Below are 21,535 nucleotides of genomic sequence, written 5' to 3'. Positions count from 1 at the left end.
CTGTTACTATTAATATAACATCTTTCTAGACTTAATTTTTCTTTTAAAAGTGTTTTTCAAACTTTTTTTTTTGTGATACAAATACTCACCACCACTCCCCCCCCAACACCTTAAACAAAACACTCCCAGAACTGTAACATATAAAACAATGAATGCAGAGCTGCTCTGAAATAGGGCCTAACTCCCCTCTCTACTCCCAGGGCAATCTCTGAAATCCTTCTGCATAACTCTATAGTTTCTTGGGTCAAAGACTGAAAACTTGGTTCTTTTAAACAATAATCAAAAATATTAAAACAAAAAAGTTACAGAACTTATTAAAAGGCTGTAACTTAGCTAATTAGAATATTCAGTTAACCAAAACAATTTAGGATTCTTATCAGTTGTTTATCACCTTTTTTAAAAAGAAGCAATCTGGTGGCATTTTAGACTTTTAGCAATAGAAGTAGAGGTCAAAGGCCTTCTCTGACTACTGTTATCTTCTACTCGCCAGGCATCCTATCACCATATTACCCCTTCTTACTCATTTAATTATCAATTTCTAAAATTGATTTGTACACTAGTTTACTATCTGTTCCTCATTCCCCCAATAGACTAAGTTCTCCCAACTTTATGAGAGCAGAGAGCTAGTCTGTCTTCTTTACCAGCCCGTACAACAGTGCCTGCCAAATTGAAGAGGTCCAGTAAGCGTTTGTTGAATAAATGAAAGAATGAATGAATGAACGAACGAACGAACAAATCAATTCCTGCGCCAGTATGGCTCCTCCCTTTTCATGATCCTCAATCATGAATATATTGATTTTGTGAGTTTAAGTGGGAATTCCTGGTGAGAGTGATTGGATACTGGGTAGGTAGATGGAAGCAGTGAAGGTAACTATGGCAGATAACTAGAGAACAAAGAGATATAGGCATTTAATTCTCCTAAGGAAAAAAAAAAAGACTTTAATACAGTGACTGCCCCCTATACTAGAGAATTTATTTGCAAAATTATTATGAGCCACTGCTCTCCCCCCACAAACACTTCTGTTAAATAGACTGCTTCACTGGGAGGAGAGTACATGTGGAGATAGGGGTTTCAACCATATAGTAATTTCTGTTAATAGGATGTGTGCTTATGTGGTACGTGCATAGTTTTCAATGAACAGTTAATTTAATTTTTCAATTCATTAAACTGAAATTTAATTAAATTAATTAAAATTAATTAATGTTGCAACAGATTCCAGTATTTAACCATTTAGAGCTATAGTACACATAAAATAAATTCAAATCATATTATAGAACTGATTAGAGAAATATCTAGTCAAAAATACTGATATTTAAAATTCTGTGATCTAGTTAATAAGGCATAAGAATCAAATCAGAAATTCTAGACACCTAAAGCATTCTGAAATTTTATGCTCAAGAATATAACATAAAATAGGGGAAGAACGTTTAGATAAAAGAATATCCACAAAGAAATAAATATCCGTGAAAGAAATATCACAAACAAAATTCCATCCACAAATATAAAGAAACATGTATATCACTGGCATTTGCGATTTATAATAAATTTGACTGAGCAGGTGAAATATCCATAATTCAGCAGAGTTATATGTAAAATACATCTCTTTATAAAGCGAATACCTGATGTTCTGGCTGCGTGTTAGGTCAGCTTGTAAGAATAAGGATGGCCACTGCAACTGGGAGGCACCCATGGCAGCATGATGTAAAGCTTATCAATTGTAGGGAAGAGAGGAGAGGATTTCTTTATATAAAATAAAGCAGTACTTCATTTTCAAATTACTGATATATTTTCTATTAATGAAAAATGACCTGCTACAGCTCCTGCTGACAGTATGAAAGAGTTTAGGTTGCCTCTCTTGAAGGATAATTTTAGGACCACATGTCTTCACAACTTGCCTGGTACATAAACCCTCAATAGAAATTCTTGAGGGATGTCATCATTAGGTCACAAAAACCCTAAATCATCAGGATTTAAAGAGTAATAATAGTAGCATCTGTTTACTATATACCAATCACTGTTCTAAATCTTTACATACATTATCTAATTTAATCCCTTCAATACCCCATTACACAATAGATATAGATTACGGTATTAAAATCTAGATGGACACGTCTTACTTAGAAATTTCTTTAGGTTTTACTATTTTTGACTAAGTTTGTATGTTATTTAATATACCAGGGCAAGTCAAGACCTAGCCATTACCTCTCATGCCACATAGCACAGAACCCATTTTCTCTTCCAGGTATCACTGGTTTACATCACTCACCTTGCTGAGACACCGTTTAGCTTCTGACTACCTGCAGTAGGTGTGCTGGAGCCAGACTGCACCAGCTTGTGAAAGCTGACTGTGCACTCATATTTCCAACTCCACATTCAATGACATCACACAGGTAACTTAACATTGGCCGTGGTGGAACTATTTCATACCACAGAAATCGGCAAATCAAGGCCTTTTATTTATTGGAGAGCTGGCTGTTAAGTATCTACTCACATATCACTGATGTGAGAACATGTGTATTCAGTTGAGTTTGTCAGGTCCTATTCAGATTCAGGTAGAAGGAGCTCCTGTCTCCTAACTGAGTGAGGCCAGTTATCAAGAAGACCTTTAGGTATCCAGAGCTCTCAGGAAAGAGGCAACCCATTCTTGTAACTGCTCCCTTAGAGCTAGAGTAGACTCTTTCCTTACTCATATCTACGGTCTGACTCATTCTTAAACATCACAAACTTCTTAATCACTGTAATTCATCTTATCTAAGATGCCATTGATTATGAGTCACCATAATTTATGTACTATTAAGAATTTTTAAATTGCCAATTAAATTGCATCAACTATAAGATGCATCCTGGTATCAGAAATATTAAAATCTAAAAAAAATGGGTACATTAAAAATTGGTGGAAAAAATTCATTTCTATCTTGATGACTACTGTTTTCCAATCTCAGAGTCTTAGTTCCACCTCTCTTTTCACTCTTTACATTCTACTCCCAGGTCTCCCACCTTAGTGGTTTTCATAAGGCATATTTATATTAATTATCTTTATCTACACAGACTATAAACAGAATGAATTCTGTTACGGAAAAATTATATTCCAGAGAGCAGATGCAAAATAGTAAGAAAAGAAAATGATAAAGCATCAGAATTTGCTAAAGTAAGAGAAACGAACATGAAGAAACAGAAAGCAGAGGTTTCTCTGAGAAGCAGATGGAGACTGTGGAAAAGAAGAGGCAAAAAAGTTACACGTAAAATGGCCTGAGCAGCATGTATTATTCCAAAGCTGGTTTTAATTTTATGGCATGAAATGGTTTATTATCAGGATGGACATTCAAATCTTCCCCGAAACTGCTCTCACTGCTTTGAGAAGACATGGATCTGGCCTAACTTGACTAATATGACATGACATGAACTTGGCCTAACTTGACTAACTAGCATGATGAAGAGAAATAAACATATTTTCTGTCTTTTCAAAAAATCACCAATTAAAATCCAGTAATACTTTTGAGGTATTTCAACTTTTATGCACACGCTTAAAGCACTTAGAAATGATTCTACTTACTCTCCATCCACTTCCGGTCTTTTACATACACAAGGAAACTTGCCACCAAAATCTATATAAAGATCATTCTCCACAATATGAAAGATTCGTCCAATGACTAGTTTATCCTTGGCAGGTCCCATCTGTGTAAGAGGAGAATGTCTCAGCATAGAAGCGAAGGATTCCACATCTTTTGGAGAGCCCTAAATATGAAAAGAGATATTTATATGCATATAATTCAATGCTAAGGTATAATATGGTAGGTACAGTAATGTCTTATAGGGGAAATTCTTAAAAGTCAATTTACAAAAGTATATTTACGTTTGTAGCAATAATAAAAATACTGAAATGGAATTTTGCTTTAAAAAGCCTGGGACGCTCTTCAACTTCCTTTTCCTTCCTTTCCTTCTTGAAGAGGAGCCAGGGAAAAGCAGGCATCTGTGCTTGGTGGGGGATGGCGCAGATGTGGTGGCCCAGGGCGGAATCTGGAATGTGAGCGGGATAAGGAGCGCCCTTAGACAAAGTCTCAGGCCTGGGGCCAGGAGGGGGTAGGGAGGTGAGTGTGCGAGGAGGGCATCCAAGAAGGCAGTTGGCTTCATTCCTAGTACTGACCATCTGCAAAAAAAAAATGCCTTCGAATACTGGTTTAATGAAAGTGACTATGCTTTAATACAAATTTAAGTGAGCATTAAGATAAAAATGATTAAGGGTCCTTTAATTAGCAGTCTGAACAGGCGCTCTTGTTACGTAATATTTTCAAATGACTTGACTTTATCATTTTAATGTTGTATTTTAACATTATAATTTTCTTCTTTTTCCTAAAGTAAAATTTTAAAGGAAAGACAGCTTTAATTGTTTTGTGCTACTCACTTTCTAGGAGTCGTTTGACGTACTGAATTTACTTGAGGTAGGGCTGAACATATAATGCAAGCCGATTACTTCTTTTTTTTTTAACTTACCAAAATTTTTTCCAAACACATGCTTTTTCAGAAATCCACGAATACAGATTTGTGCCTTCTACTCATCTTTAATTTGTGTGTGGTGTGGTGTGTGCGCACTTCGGATCAAACTAAGGGAAGCTGAGTTTCTGTTTGTGAGAGCTCATCACAGAAGAATATTAACAATCTGATCTGCCTACGTATATCCTGTATCTGGAATGAATTTTACATTTGTCATTTAAGGGAAAATTACTAAGTGTTTGATAATACACTTACTTTAAAAACTACAAAACCATATTTATGACAATGTTAATGCATGGGATACTCCAAGGATTACAAAATAATCAAATGCCCAGCCAGGAGCTTACTAAGCAGAAGAATACATGCCAAACTAAAAATATAGCCACTGCTCAGCTCTAGCTGCAGTTGCAATTCAAGTCCAGTGTTGCCACATCTTTTGATTTTCCAAGAAAAGTCAGAAATCCATGTATTAATGTAAAATTTCCAATTTTAAGTGTTTACACATTGAAAAAAAGTCTTTCATTTTATAAATCAGAGCACATTTTGACCTATGAACCAAAAGTTTATGACCTTTGCTTCAAGAAAAAGAAAGTCAAATCATTTGACAGATGCCAAGTCCCTTAGATGTTCGAGGGAGGGTATGGTGATAGATTTGTTTCAGTGGGTTGAAACCCAATGGGAAGGAATCCTTAGCACATAAGGGTTGATCTAAACCAAAGACAAGTCAGTAGACCTAGATGCCAAATAAAGCTGAAAAGGTAGCTAGGAATATTACCCTTTGAGCCATAATACTAGTTTTATGATTCTACACAGTATAATATTTAATTCCTTAAACAAGAACCTTTAAAATAGTTCTTTTGCAGACAGCCAAGCATGAAACACATCTTACAGGCTCAACACAGAAACAGCTATGAATTGTCCTCTTGATGCAAAGAGAGTAATACGAAGTACGCTGTCAGAGACAAGTGCAGCTACTATAACCCTCTGCTGGGAACCACTACACCATCCAGAGCAGCTGGGAAGAGCACTGTTCCAGGCAAGACCAGACAGGTTATCAACTTGGGGGTCTCATTCTGCTTACAACCTGGGAAGGTCCTTCTCATTTTCCCCTATAACCTGCTTTCCCATTACTCCACTTCTGTGGTTGATATCTATTCTTCTTCTTCTTCATCTGTTTTTTTTTGGGGGGGGTGGACAGGGGGCAGGTAGACTTTCAATTAAAGCCATGGTGTCATTAAAACAGCAGAAGATGAAAGGAAGATACAATAGTAGATCAAATACTTGAATATTTATTGAAGATAATTCAGCCATCACTAGGGTCTCTTCCTAAAACAACAATATCCTTTACAACTGTGAAGGGCTGAGATTAGTATGATAGTAAATGGTATTTCCCTCTAGGTTTTAGAAAATAGAGTGTTCTTGACTATTTAATAAGCTCTCTTGAGATTTTTAGTAAATGTGTTGTGAAATATTTACTACATTATAAACTTTATAAAATTATGAATAATTATTTTTAAAGGAGATTTTAAAACCAAGTAAAATAGAATGTTATTGCTTTTTGTTCCATTATTTTTGCCTTCACTTTGTTATATTTTACAATGGAAGTCAATGTGTTTTCAGTGAGTGAAATGATTTTACCACAAGTATAAGACACCTTGATCAATACCTGAATTTGCTTTTAAACTGTATGCTTGCTACACTTTTTTGGAAACTATAACAAATAATTAGACAAAGCCCTCCTTCAAAAAACATGGTCTAGAATCATCTCTGAATTCCTCATTTACTTGTCAAATGGCTTCTAAAAATAATAAATGTAGCACAACCCATGATGACAACCAACACTGTTAGCCCCTCTCATGCTATTGCAGACTGCAAAGACTCCAGGCACACTGTCACCTTCTGGGTGTATCATAGACCTCAGTGTCTAATCCTGGTTATGGAAAATGTTGCTACAAAGTTCATTCATAAAGTTGTCATAGGTAAAGCAGGTGCCTTAGGGTTGGCTGCTTCCTTTAAGAATTGGTCGTAAATCTCAGATTTCCTAAGTATTCCTGTTACTCTGCTGTACTGTTTTTTCCCTTTGAAGCCTGAAAGTTGAATAGCACTGTCCAGATAGAACAGGGGAAGGTAAATGAATTACAGATATAGGGAATAGTTCCACTTTCATCCATTCGTTCATCAAATATGTGTTGAATACTGAGTGCCTGTCATGTACCCCAGACTCCATTCTAGCCCTGATGTGAAAATATATGAAACAGTTAAACGAACGTGACAAGACATTAGGGTCCCAAAATTGCTGAAAACAATTGCTACCCTCATTCAGGTTGTAAAGAGTCCTATACCAAAGGCTAAGTGGGTTAGACATTATCCTATAAGCAGTGGGAAATTAAAAGAAGTTTTTCATTAATGGGGTGACAGTACTTGTTCTTTGTTTTTAAAAAAAACTCTGGCAGCAGTATGCAAAATGGACCAGAGAAAGGGGGGAAAAAATGGAAAGGGGGCCAACTGTTGAGAAGCTCCTCCAGTAACTAGGACGGAGATGATAAAGGGCCTGCACTGAAGCAGTGGCCATAGGAATACAGAAGAAGGGATACAGAGCCATTTACCAAATAGTACAGCAAACACTTGATACCCGATTGGCTGTAGAAAGCAAGGGAAAGGGGGAGCCACTGACGAGGTGGGAGAGCAGTGCAGCAGAAGTAAGAGAGTACGTTAGTTCACACTTATTAGGTTTCTGATACCCATAAAATTTTAGGGAACACTGTCTATCTGGTAGGTAGTTAAAAATAATGGTGCACATTTTTTTTTTTTTTGCCACACCACATGACTTATGGGATCTCAGTTCCCCGACCAGGTATTGAACCCAGGCCACGGCAGTGAAAGCACTAAATCCTAACCACTAGACCACCAGGGAACTCCCACGGTGCACATATTCATATACATACTTACATAAATTTACACATGTTTACAGTAATATTATATAGATACAAATTCCTCAAAAGAAATATATCAAATGCTAACTGTAAAAATTTACATATAGAACTTCTTTCTTTATATTATTTATATTAGAAAATCTAGAACACAAAGAATATGCAGTACTTAAAATTTTTTAATATATAAAGCCTATGTACATATGTATGTATGTATAAAACTATCATGCAGGGACTTCCTTGGTGGCACAGTGGTTAAAAACCCACCTGCCAATGCAGGGGACACGAGTCCGAGCCCTGGTCCGGGAAGATCCCACATGCCGCGGAGCAACTAAGCCTGTGTGCCATAACTACTGAAGCCCGCACACCTAGAGCCCGTGCTCCGCAACAAGAGAAGCCACCGCAATGAGAAGCCCGCGCACTGCAACAAAGAGTAGCCCCCACTCGCCACAACTAGAGAGAGCCCACACACAGCAACGAAGACCCAACACAGCCAAAAATAAGTTAATTAATTAACTGATTTAAAAAAAAGAAATAAACTTAAAAAAAACCATAATGCATATGAAGACATTTAATATATAGCTTGGAATCAGAGGCTACTAGCACTAAAGGAAACACAAAATATCAGCGAGTCCAACCACCTCATTTCACACATGATTACCATACCTGCTACTCACAGCCACATGATAGGCTGAACAGTGATTTAAATACAACTGCCTCAAAAGGTGGAAAGTAGAGAGAAACATTATTTTCAAACTTAAAAGTAAGGACACAGTACAGTAGAATAATAGAAATATTTAGGAAATCTGGGTTCTATGACCAACTCAGCCACTAAATAACTAAAAAATCTTGAGTAATAAGTCTTTTAACCTCTCTAGATCTGTCTTCTCAATTGTAAATAAAAAGACTGGATACCTACCAAGTTGAGTAGTAGGAATTCCTAAATATTCTAAAATATAAAAATGTTTTTTTAAGTAATAAACTATTGAAAAGGGAAGACAAATCCTACCCAGTCCCTTTTTAAACATAAACAATAACAAAAATAATGAAATGCTATATGTACTTTACTTCATATTAGTTAGCAAGAAAAACATTTCATCATGTGTCTTCTCTGACAAGTAACTTAAAAATGACTCCCTTCTATATACAGATTGCCAACAAACACATGAAAGGATGCTCAACATCACTAATCATTAGAGAAATGCAAATCAAAACTACAATGACGGGGCTTCCCTGGTGGCGCAGTGGTTAAGAATCCGCCTGCCAGTGCAAGAGACACTGGTCCGAGCCCTGGTCCAGGAAGATCCCAAATGCCGCGGAACAACTAAGCCCGTGCGCCGCAACTACTGAGCCTGTGCTCTAGAGCCCGTGCTCCGCAGCAAGAGAAGCCACCGCAGTGAGAAGCCCACGCACCACAACAAAGAGTAGCCCCAGCTCTCCGCAGCTAGAGAAAGCCCACGCACAGCAACAAAGACCCAACGCAGCCAAAAATAAACAAAAATAAAATAAATTTATATTAAAAAAAACTACAACGAGGTATCACCTCACACCAGTCAGAATGGCCATCATCAAAAAATCTACAAACAATAAATGCTGGAGAGGGTGTGGAGAAAAGGGAACCCTCTTGCACTGTTGGTGGGAATGTAAATTGATACAGCCACTATGGAGAACAGTAAGGAGGTTCCTTAAAAAACTAAAAATAGAACTACCATACGACCCAGCAATCCCACTACTGGGCATACACCCTGAGAAAACCATAATTCAAAAACAGTCATGTACCACAATGTTCACTGCAGCTCTATTTGCAATAGCCAGGACATGGAAGCAACCTAAGTGTCCATCGACAGATGAATGGATAAAGAAGATGTGGCACATATATACAATAGAATATTACTCAGCCATAAAAAGAAAGGAAATTGAGTTATTTGTAGTGAGGTGGATGGACCTAGAGTCTGTCATACAGTGTGAAGTAAGTCAGAAAGAGAAAAACAAATACCGTATGCTAACACATATATATGGAATCTAAAAAAAAAAAAAAAAAAAAAAAAGATTTTGATGAACCTAGGGGCAGGACAGGAATAAAGACGCAGATTTAGAGAATGGACTTGAGGACATGGGGAAGGGGAAAGGTAAGCAGGAACGAAGTGAGAGAGTGTCATGGACATATATACACTACCAAATGTAGACTAGATAGCTAGTGGGAAGCAGCCGCATAGCACAGGGAGATCAGCTCGGTGCTTTGTGACCACCTAGAAGGGTGGGATAGGGAGGGAGGGAGGGAGATGCAAGAGGGAGGAGATATGGGGATATATGTATATGTATAGCTGATTCACTTCGTTATAAAGCAGAAACTAACACACCAATGTAAAGTGATTATACTCCAATAAAGATGTTAAAAAAAAAAGATACCAGAACGAAATAAATGTTTATGTATTACAAAAAAAAAAAAAGACTCCCTTCTATTAATTGTGCTGCAACAACTTCAGTTTCCTCAACCCTACCCAGTAAATGTTATGCTCATAACAATGCTCTTTTAGTAAAATTAATGGATTAGTGGTTCAAGATGGCAGAGTGAGTACTTACATTTCTCTCTCTCCCTCCTGAAATTCCATTCAATGATGGTAAAGAATGAACGAAAAAATTACAAACCCTCAGTATTAAAGAGAAGAAAATGGAGACAAAAAGTATATAAGAGATTTCAACAACTTTTTAGTGGACTGAAAACATGTAGAAGGGTGGTAACTAGTGAAGCAGAGTGAAGGAAACTGCAGCTAAAAACACATGCAGTATGAAAATAAGTCAATCTATTCTGAAGAATCCCATAAAGGTGCTGGACTCCGTCAGGCCAGGAATTGTAGAAAGCTGGAATGATAAGAGAGGCTGAAAACAAAGGGAATAATTAAAAGAATACAGGCAGGGAAGGCAATTTTCTGTCAAGCACAGAACACCTGGCAGAAAGGCCAAGTACACAATACCTAATAATAAGGCATTTATTGCCCTGGCAAAATAAATACAATAAACTTTTTTTCTCTTCTCTAAAAAACATAATAATAATTGAATAAATTGTCTAAAGAAATAAGTTAGGAGGGTTGGTTATGCAGCAATAGGTAACTTAGCCCATCAGGAAAGAAAAGAATCGAAATGACAGGTTTTTGGCAAGGTACGAGCAATTAGTAAAGCCTGGAGTAGGAGGGCGGGCTCCTAAAGGCTCTGAAGTCAGACCACATGGTTCAGGTCCTGGCGGTACCACTTACCAGCTCTGTGGTTGGCGCAGTGCACTTAGACTCTCTGTGCTGCTGTTTACTCACCTATAAAATGGGGTTAATAATTATACCTATTTTACAGGGTTGTTGTGAGGATTAAATAAACACATGACTATATGTAAAGCTTTCAAACTGTGCCTCTGACAGGGCAAACACCTCTTAAAATGTAGCTTTAAACAAAAAATTAATCAATTTCTTATAGACCCAGTCACCACCAAGTTTTATGGATAATCCTAGTAGTTTTCAAGCAGAACAATTTTGCCTGCCCTCCCTCTCCCCACCCCCCAAATCCCCCCTCTGTCCTGGGGACATCTGGCAATGCCTGAAGACATGTCTGATTCCCATGACTGGGGATGTTACTGGAATGCACTGGGTAGGGGCCGGGGATGCTGTTAAACACCCTACAACGCACAGGGCAGCCCCCACAGCAAAGAATTATCTGGTCCAAAGTGTCACCAGTGCCAAGGCTGAAAAACCCTGCACAAGGCAGACTCAGGAGCACACGGCAGGCCAGGTATAGGAGCAATGGCAGTTGCATTTAGGGAGATCTAGGATGGAAGGCAAGACAAATGATTAAGGGAGTGAGATTCCAAGATAGAATGGCTGCCAAGTAGTTCCAGACTGAGTATAAAGAAAGGTAGACCCAGAAAAAAAGTTGGTAGACTGGTAGATAAAGGTGTGATTCAGGAAACAGAGAAGGTGAAGAGGGTAAAACTGTGGTCCAAGAGGGCTCAGGAGTTTGAGAACTTGAAGATATCGTTCCAAGTGATAATGAATTTGTATACATACAAATTATGGTATATCTGCAAGTATCAGAAAGTAGAAGTGAAGGTCTAGGAATATGATACTTAGAATACGATGTGCATCTCTGTTGCCCAAGTGTTAGTAAAGCCATCGATGTACATGCTGAAGTCCATGAACACGGCAAGTAAGAAGGGGAAAAGAGAAAAGCTGTGAGTCAAATGCTGAAGAAAAAAACTCAAAGAATTGAGAAGATTTCTATCAAGGAATCTTTCCTTAAATATTTCTAACACAACAGTGGTCTGAAATGGTAGAGAAGCAAGAACCAAAATGACTCCTTTTCTTCTCAGACCTATCTGAGAAGTAGTGTTATCAAGAGAAATCGAGGAAGAAAGCAAGAAACACTTGTGAGAAGCTTAAAGGGAGACCGTGCACAGAAAGATGCAGGAGACTTGGGACCAAGGAATACAGATCTAGAGAGCAGGCTGAAGGAAAGAAGGCAAGTAATATGAAAGAACAGTTATCTCCATGATAACCCAGAGAACAAAAGAAGAAACTTCTGGAACTTCTAGTGATGGTTTTTTACTTCACCCTTTAAACTGTTGTTTTTTGTGAATGCTTTAAAATGTATATAACAAATAGTACTGTAGTAATGTAGTACATAAATCTTTTTAAAGTAAATATTGGGGCTTCCCTGGTGGCGCAGTGGTTAAGAATCCACCTGCCAATGGAGGGGACACGGGTTCGAGCCCTGGTCCGGGAAGATCCCACATGCCATGGAGCAACTAAGCCCGTGTGCCACAGCTACTGAGCTTGCGCTCTACAGCCCGTGAGCCACAACTACTGAAGCCCACGTGCCACAACTACTAAAGCCCGTGTGCCTAGAGTCCGTGCTCTGCAACCAGAGAAGCCACCACAATGAGAAGCCCGCGCACCGCAACGAAGAGAAGCCCCGGCTCGCTGCAACTAGAGAAAGCCTGCACACAGCAACGAAGACCCAACAAAGCCAAAAATAAATAAATAAAATAAATAAATAAATAAATATTGGAACATGTGTTCAAAAATTTCTTAATGAAGGGGCATTATCAAAAAAAGTTTAGAAACCTTTATAATAGAGGTATATCATAGTAGCAGGAGAATAATTATGCCGGATAGGGAGAAATATAGTTACAAGAGGAGGCTGGATAACCAGAATGATTTGCATGATTTTGCTAATTTATATCAACAGAAACTGAGGATATACGTGGGAATGGATCCTAAGGATACCAGATCAGGGTGAGAGGAAGACAGTGTTGCCTTGAGCCAAATTTACCAATATAGGCTCACTAAGCAGAGATTCAGATACAATATATTAGCTTAAATGGCTGAGAGTGATAGACTATACTAGATGAAGCTGAAATACCAGAACTTCCTTAGTATACCACAAAGAAAGGTATCCAAAGGCTTGAAGAGAATGGAATGCTGGAGTGGATTTATTGTTTATGATCTGTTCACCACTCCTTACTATGGCCCCCAAGAGGATCTATAAGATACTCACTTCACCAGGGTTAAGAGAAATACCTGTGTGAAGGGAGCACCAGCATTCCTGAAAGCTGTGTGGTAGCGATTCTCTGTAGGCCAGGACTGACAGTGAGAACTGCTGCCAACAAGAGCTCCCTGAATTCAATGGAGATAATGTGGCAGGAGTCAAGCCAGCACTTACTAGCCAACAACATGGTGGGCATGGTTATCATAATGCAGCAGAGCCTAAAAGCAATCCAACTAATCTGACCTGTAGAGCTCTTTGGTGTTGGCTGGTTGGTTATGGTGTCCTTAGAAATAAAATAGATGGGAAAACTCCAGTTCTAGGGAACAGAAGTCTGACTTGAATCCCACATATGAATATCAAGGCCCCTCAACCAATTCCCAAAGTTGAAGCAATTCTCAGACACCAAGCCTTCTGAATGAAGAGGAGGTTGTGTCCCCTTGAGGGAAGATCCCGCTACAAAACCAAAAATTTATATCACCAATCTTCCTTCTAGCTTTCCCAAAAGGAGCTGTGGCTATTTACCAGAATGACTGTTCACTGAGGAAGGAGAAATCATCAGACCTTTCAGGGATTATCTGAACTGACACTAACTCTTCAAGAACCAACTCAATGCCAGTCAGAACAGGGGCTTATGGAGATCACGTGATAAATGGAGTTTTAGCTCAGCTCTATCCCATGAACCTGCTCTATAGTTCTCTCCCTAGTTCCAGAAGGCACAATTGCAATAGGTATACTCAGCAACTGACAGGATCCCCACACTGGTTACTTGATCTGTAGAGTGAAGGCTATTAAGGTACAGAAGGCCAAGTAAAAGATGAATTTGTTTGGTAGGTAGTAGAACTTCCCCTACCTACCAAACAAGTAAATCAAAGGCAATACCACATTCCTAGAGGCATTGCAGCAATTAGTGCCACTATCAAGGACCTGGAAGATGCAGCGTGGTGATTCCTACCACATGCCCATTCAACTTGCCTATGAGGCCTTGCAGAAAACAGACAGGTCTTAGAAAATGACAATTTATTATCATAAACTTAATCAAGTGGTAACTCCAATTTCAGCTATTCCAGATGTCATTTCACGGCTGGAGCAAATCAAATATCCTCCAGCACCTGGTATGCAATAATTACCTAACAAATGCTTTCTTTTCTAGACCTGCTAGTAAAGACTATATACCTCCAGGTCACATTAATTCTCTAGCTCTATGCCACAGTCTAGTCTACAAAGACTTCGATCGCCACTCCATTCCACTGGACAGCATGCTGCTCCATTTCGTACGCTGATTAGATCTGGAAGCAGAAAGCTGCAACTCCTCCTGACACATGGTAAGACACATATATGCCAGCGGGTGGGAAATAAATCCCACAAAAATACTGGGCCTTACTGAAATTCCTAGGGAGCCAATGGTCTGGGCTATGTCAAGATATCCTTTCTTACTGCTAAGAAAGAAGCTCAATGCCTAGTGGGTCTCTTTGAATTTTGTAGGCAACAAATACCTCATTTGGACATGCTTCTTCAACTCTTTTACCAAGTAACCCAAAAAGCTGCCAGTTTTGAGTGGTGCCCAGAACAATATAAGGCTCTGCAAAAGGTCTAGGCTGTCAGGTAAGCTCTTCTACTACTTGAGTTTTACAACCCAGCAGATGTGGCAGTGGCAGTATATACACGTAGAATGAGACTTTGACAGACCTCCCTAGGTGAAGTGCAGTGCAGAGCTAGACTACCTTTGAATGACAGCAGTAAAGGACTTTGAGCAGTATACTTGAATGATCATTTTGCCTGGAAAGAGAGATGGCCTAAGGTGAGGATCTATATTGATTTGTGTGAAGTGACTAATGATTTTGCTGGATGGCCAGGGATTTAGCAGGAACATGATTGGGAAATAGATAACAAGAAGGTCTGGGAAAGAGATAGGAAGATAGAATACAGGACACAGAGTGAGATAGGACACAGAGTGAGAAAATAAATGTGAATAATTTCTTCTGCAGAAAAGAATCTTAATAATCAAGGGATAAGATAACTAGTCATGTGGAGGTCAGTCAACCTCTTTCCCCAGCCACTCCTGCTCACCTCCCCAGTGAGTTCAAGAACAAAGCTGCCACGACAGCAGGGATTGCTTCCATCTTAGGGGTAGGGGAGGTATCTCACATGTCCCAGAACACTGACCGACGGCAGTTTACCAGGTGCAAGCCCCTGAATTTTTGTGAGATGGAGGTTATGCATGGATTCAGGAATACTGACTTCCACTCACCCTGTGAGTAGTGATCCGGCTACAGCCACTGCTAAAAGACCAATCTGCCATGGCAGAAACCAATACTAAGCTTTCAATACAGCATCATTCCCTGGGAGGATCAGCCAGCCACCTGGTGGCAGGCTGATTACACTGGACCATTCAAAATGGAAAGGACAGTGATATATTATCACTGGAATAGACACTTATTCTGAATATGGGTTTGCCTTCCCTGCCCACAGAGCTTCTACAAAAACCACCATCCATGAACTTATAGACTCTCATATTCATTGTCATGGTATTCCAAACAGCATTGCTTCTAACCAAAGAAATCATTTTACAGCAAATTATGGGATAATGGGATAATGGGCTCATGCTTATGGAATTCACTGGTCTTACTAGTACTGGGCCTGACAGACTAGTGAAATGATCCTTTTCAAAAAAAAATTAAACTTTCTATTTTGAGACCATTGTAAATTCACATGCAATCGTAAGAAACAACACATGCGGAGCTCCTGCACCCTTTACTCAGTTCTCCCCATGGTAACATCTTGTAAAACCATATAGTATAATATTACAACCAGGAAAGTGACATTGATATAATCCACAGATAGTATTCAGATTTCACCAGTTTTAGATATAATCATTTGTGTGTGTGTATTTAGTTCTATACAATATGTGAAGGTTCATGTATACACCGTCGCAGTCAAGTTATAGGAAGTTCCATCACCACAAGGATCCCTTGTGTTTCCTTTTATAACTCCCCATCTCCCTTCTGCCCTATCCTAACTCTTAGCAACCACTGATCTGTTCCCTATCTCTGTAATTTTGTCACTTCAAGAATGTCACATAAATGGAATCACACAATAGGCAACCCTTTGGGACTCGCTTTTTTCATTCAGCATAATTCCCTTGAGAGTTATTCAAGTTGCTGCCTGTATCAACCACTGGTCCCTCTTTATTGTTGAGTAGTATTCCATAGGACAGATATACCACAGTTTGTTTAACCACTGAGCAGTTGAAGGACATCTGGGCTATTTCCCGTTTTGGGCTCTTACAAATAAAGCTGCTATGAACATTTCTGTACAAGTTTTTATATGAACATAAGTTTTCATTTCTCTGGGATAAACACTGCTCCAGTGTGCACTTATCTCCTTTGGGAGGACCTGACCATCTCCACCTAGGTAGCTGGCCACAGGCCAGAGGACTTGTTGAGTCACTGACTCCTGGACTGGGAGTCTATCATTCCTTGTTCGCCAGTTGCCAACAGCAGAGTGCCCAATGATTTACAAAGACAGGGAAAATACAAACTGAATCGTCATGGTTTAATTTTATTCCCAAATCCCTACAAACCAGGCTCCACTCAAATGTGATAGTTTCCTTTATTTCCTATGTTATTTAATGCCTATAGATAAAAACAAACTTAAGAGTTGTAATCACGTTAGAAAAATTAATCAAAAGAGAAAATCTTAATATAACCTTTAAAAGAAAAAACAAAATAAAGCAAAATCCAAACACATTAAAAGAAGGGAGTGAGATGTCTGAGCAAAAATAAGAGTTAAGAAAGATATACAACTAGTGAAAGCTAATGCTGACTTGAGAAGTCCTAAGAGTCTGATTGCGTATGATCAGAGCATATGACCACCCACAAAACAAAATACATACAGAATATATTCATCATTTCTTTGTAGGAAATGTACAGTATTATTTATAGGTATATTATAGCTGTTGATAAAAAAAAACCTACTTTCCCTAGAGATTTATATCTACCTCAATACACTCTTTCATTGTTTTTAAATTAGCTGGTCATTTCCTCTAAACCTGCTTTGAAAATGTTAGACTCTACTGTGAAACTAGACATTTCAGAAGGTTTTATTTATCAGTTAGAGATAACTCTCCTAAAATTCTCTAATGTAAAAACCAGGGAGCACCATGGTTAAAACCAGAAATATTTTTCATCATTCCTTTACATATTAGTTTTTAAAACATTGGTGTAATTTTTTAAGTTGTCAGTATAAAACTAGTGAGAAAACAAAGGGTTAAATAAAGCTGTATAACATTGCTATTTTATGAATTTAGAAGACTTAAAACTTATACTAAAAATAAGAGAATTGAAACAAATCCTTCAAGTAAGCTATTTTTTGGATTTTTCCAGTATTCTGAAAGGACAAAATAGTTGATTTAAATATTCTATCTTCTGGAATATTCCAGCATTTTGAAATAAAAAGTGCCAATAAGAAATATTCATGAAAAAGTAAAAAATAACATTTAAAAATATTTACATAAAATCTGTCTAATATATTGCTAAAATGAAACTATAAAGTATAACATCAGTATTCCACATAAATAAGCTAAAACAATAAAATGTTATTCTCCATCTTAAAAAAATAAAACATTCTGTGTAGCCTCAAAAACTCTTGCAAACCATTTTTTCAATGTGCTGAAAAGTAATATGCCCCCCTCTACTGTTAAGAAACAGTAATATTCAAAAAGCAGAAAACCAATTCTTTGCTCAACTATTGCCACCCTGTGGCTATAAGGTGGACCTTTCACTATACTATAGCTCCCCATCGGCTTAACAGGTTCTACAAATCTCTATCGTCTAAGTGACATAAAAGGGTTAAAGTTTTTAAAATAGTAAAAAAAAAAAAAAAAAGAGAAAAGGTATTTGACTTTAAAAATGTATTTAGCAAACATCTACCAGGTCCTGTATTCATAAGTATGTGTTACGTTGGTTACAAAAATGAAAAGGACTTGGTCCCATCCTAAAGAAAAATAAACACTTAAAGAGATACATGCATAAACCAATCTTATAGCTAATGAATCAAGGAAAAGATAATGGATAAGTGAGCATGGATGAGTAAATGGCCTTTCAGGTCATTTAAACTTGAGATTCCTTTAACTGGTAACCTCACTGAAATTTTAGGATAGGGAATTCATGATGAACTGTCCTTGATTAAATTCCTGCCTGCAGGGGAAAGTCCCTTTTAAGGATAACTTGCTTGGCTCTTACTGAATATTACTTATTTCTGAGGTGCACATATAGATACATGTCTGCACTTTGAGAGTAAGAATTAAACCAATGGGTAGGATGTCAACTTTCATTCCTATGTATATGTGTATTTTAATCCAATAACACGAGATGTTATTTCTCATTTATAGTTATTCAGACATCAAACTGTGTAAATCTTATTCCAATTCATATCAACAAATATATATTAAATCCCTACTAATGTGTAAGGCATTATGCAAGGAATGAAAAGGGTAAATAAAAAACTACCCCGACCTTCAAGAATTACAATCTAGGAGATGGAATAAAACAAGTTCACAAATGGCTCTAATATAACTTAAGAGTTGTGTGTGTAAAATAAAGGTAGCATAAAACAAAGCCCCAAGACATTCAGAAGGAGTTTCACCTGGTTGGTGAAATGACAAAGGCCTAAAAGAAGAGGTGATTTTTACTATGGAATTTGCAGGCAGGGAAGCTAATTCTAGGGGAAAGAGCAAAGGTAAAGAAATAATGCTTTGTTTAGGGAACAGCAAACTGTTTACCTTCTAAAAACATTTTTTAAAGCAGAAACCATGTTACAAATTAAATCTTACATAGAACCCCAATATATATAACATTAAGTGTAGTATTTTGTTGGTATAAGTGTATTTTATGAGTTCAAATTGATAGCATTTACTTCTTAAGTCAAAAAATGTGAACATGCAGTTATTTTGATAAAAATTACAAACTGGTATCAGAGGTGAGAGATAAACAACTCCAGTTCCCAATTTTTGTATTTTGTTTTGACTGCCCACTACCAAGAAAATCCACTTATAATACCCCACACGTATAAGTGGGTGAGGAAACAGGCACTGTCATGCACTGTAAGTGGAAGTGTGGTGCAGTCTGTATGTATCAAAACTCAAATTGTGTGTACACATTGACCTAGTATATATCCCATAAATAAGCAAAAAAATGTAAAATGCTCACTGTACCATTGTCTGTATTAAGGGAAAAAAACCCCAGAAACAACCTAGAAGCTCATTAGTGAAGGCCTGGTTAAATAAATTATGCTATATCCACACCATGGAATACCAAACAAGTACTTTTTCAATGAGATATACAGTCAGACCTCTGTATTCACGGATGCGGGAGCCGCAGAGGGTTACCTGCACCGTTTATATAAGGGACTTGAGCATCCAGGGATTTTGGTATGGCAGAGGGTCCTGGCACCAAACCCCCGTGCACACCTAGGGACAGCAGTAAGTACACTACATTATACATATGTAATGATAAGGAAAAATAGTCAAAGTTATACTCAAGCGAGAATAGCAATTTTCAGCGGCAGCAATGAAAATATACTGAATGTTTATTATCAGGTACTTGTGCTAAGTGTTTAAATAATGAATTCATTTAATCTCATAATAATCCCATGACAGGGTTTCCTTTTATAAAAAAAGGAAAAGAAGATATACGGATATCAAGTAACTTTCCAAGGAAACACAGCCAGTAAATGACAGAATTAGAATTCAAACCAAGTCTGTCTGAATCCAGAGCTTACATTCTTAAACATTAATAATGTAGTTCAAAACTTGTACGTTTTTAAGTATATATATATATAATTAGCTTATATTCATATATGCATACATAAAATCTCTAGCCGTATGCATTTATAAAAATACACCTTCCAGCTTTGAGAAAGTGAGGAAAAGAAAAAGGGGGCTTTTATATTTCCCATAGTAACCTTCAGTGCTATTTACATGCCCCTTTTGCAATATTATTTTTATACTTTACAATTTTTTTTCAAAAATCCTGATCACACAATAAAGACGAACTTTATTCATCTTGTAATCTCAGGATACTCTTCAATTAAATAGTTCCAGAAACTTCAAAGAGTAAAGTGAAAGATTTTTCACAAAGTTGAATCTTTACATCAATACCTAACAACTACTCATATTCCTCATGATAAATATGTCACAAAAGTACTGGAAACTTCCAATAAACACTAAAATAAAGCTAATGTGGTATCTTCAGTTTTCTTATTACTCTGACAATTGTTTTTGCTCAGTTATTACTCTGGAGTAGCACATTTAACTCACATGCTCAAGCCTGTCCTATCCTCACTTATACAACCGTTTGCCAGCAGTCACACAAAGATCTCAATTCAAAGACTGCTCAGATTGTCCTGAAGTTCAAGTGTGCACTTTCTGTTCTATTCATTCATTCACGCCTTGGGCAAACACTTACGGAGTGCCCACTAAGAGTCAAGCACTGTGCTAGATGCTGGGCAGTTTTCTATAACCCACGACACTATCCATCGGTAAACTGTTTGCTACTGGTTCCCAAAGCGATGAGTACAGAAATTGAGACAGTTTATTTTTATACAGTTTAATATTGCCAGACATCCAATTTCATGTCCGCTGACTCAAAAAATCTGACTTGTATTTACGCCTATTTCTTCCATTTTATTTATCTAGTAATTCTATCGCATTTTACAAAATTATTGCCTCGGACAGATGGATTTTTAAAAAAAAGGTCATTTACAGAAAAGGAAAGTGAAGCATCAACAGGTTACATTACTTGCTCAAGTTCATAGTGACAGTAATTCTCTGATTCACCTCTCCACTGAATTAAGAAATATTTATGATGAGCCTGGTACGCCAAACACTAAGGTCCACACTGCAGCTGCTGGGTAGAACAAGAGCAGAGGGCCCTGCCTCTCTCAGTGAATCCAACTGTACTCGGAGTCCCAAGAGTCGCCCTAGGCGCGTCACTGGCAACGCTCGCTGCTGGTTTCCCTTCCAGCACTCGCCTGAGGAAGACGCGTGCAAAGGAGTGTGGACAGCGCACGCCCAGCATGTAGATGCTGTACAAAAGTACAACAAACGGAGGAAAAACACCACCACACGCTCTGTTCTAAGTAGCCAGCAGATGGGACAAGCCACACCACCGCCCCCCACTCTACTCCCTACGCCGGGCCCCGCCCCGCCTCTCGGTCCCACCCACCTTGCCGGGCCCACCCCTTACGCCGGGCTCCGTCCCGGCTCCCGGCTCCACCCACAACGGCGGGCCCCGCCCGCCAACGCGTCGCTGGCTTAGCTCCCGCAACTCACTCTCATCCGCCCGAGCTCCGCCTTCCGCTGCAGTTCTGAGTGCCGCTTCAAAGAGTTCGCGAAGCCGCCTAGGCGCGGCCTAGGCTCCGTGGAATCAGAACTCTCGCTTCCGGAGCCACTTTCAGTGCCTGCGTCTCGACAGGGCCGAAAGAAGAGAAGCACTCGCAGAAAATGACTGTCGGCAGTCACGGCACGGGTCCGGCACAGCGCCGCCATGACGGCTCCACAACCTCTGACCTTTGGCTTCTCCGC

At 38.5% G+C, this 21,535-nt stretch overlaps 1 protein-coding gene across 1 annotated transcript in view; it reads right to left on the bottom strand.

Moving 5' to 3' along the window:
• Positions 1–21,535, bottom strand: part of MRPS28 (mitochondrial ribosomal protein S28) — a 100,539-nt gene extending 79,004 nt beyond the window's left edge. The window contains exons 1-2 of the mRNA XM_036830180.1: positions 21,284–21,535; positions 3,555–3,736 (exon numbers count right to left, since the gene is read on the bottom strand). Coding sequence (XP_036686075.1) covers positions 3,555–3,736; positions 21,284–21,499 — 398 coding nt within the window. The 5' untranslated portion in view covers positions 21,500–21,535. The remainder of the gene's footprint in view (positions 1–3,554; positions 3,737–21,283) is intronic.

Source organism: Balaenoptera musculus, chromosome 17 (assembly GCF_009873245.2).
Source record: "Balaenoptera musculus isolate JJ_BM4_2016_0621 chromosome 17, mBalMus1.pri.v3, whole genome shotgun sequence".
In the NCBI taxonomy this organism is placed as follows: Eukaryota; Metazoa; Chordata; class Mammalia; order Artiodactyla; family Balaenopteridae; genus Balaenoptera; species Balaenoptera musculus.
This window is presented reverse-complemented; position numbering and strand designations above follow the sequence as displayed.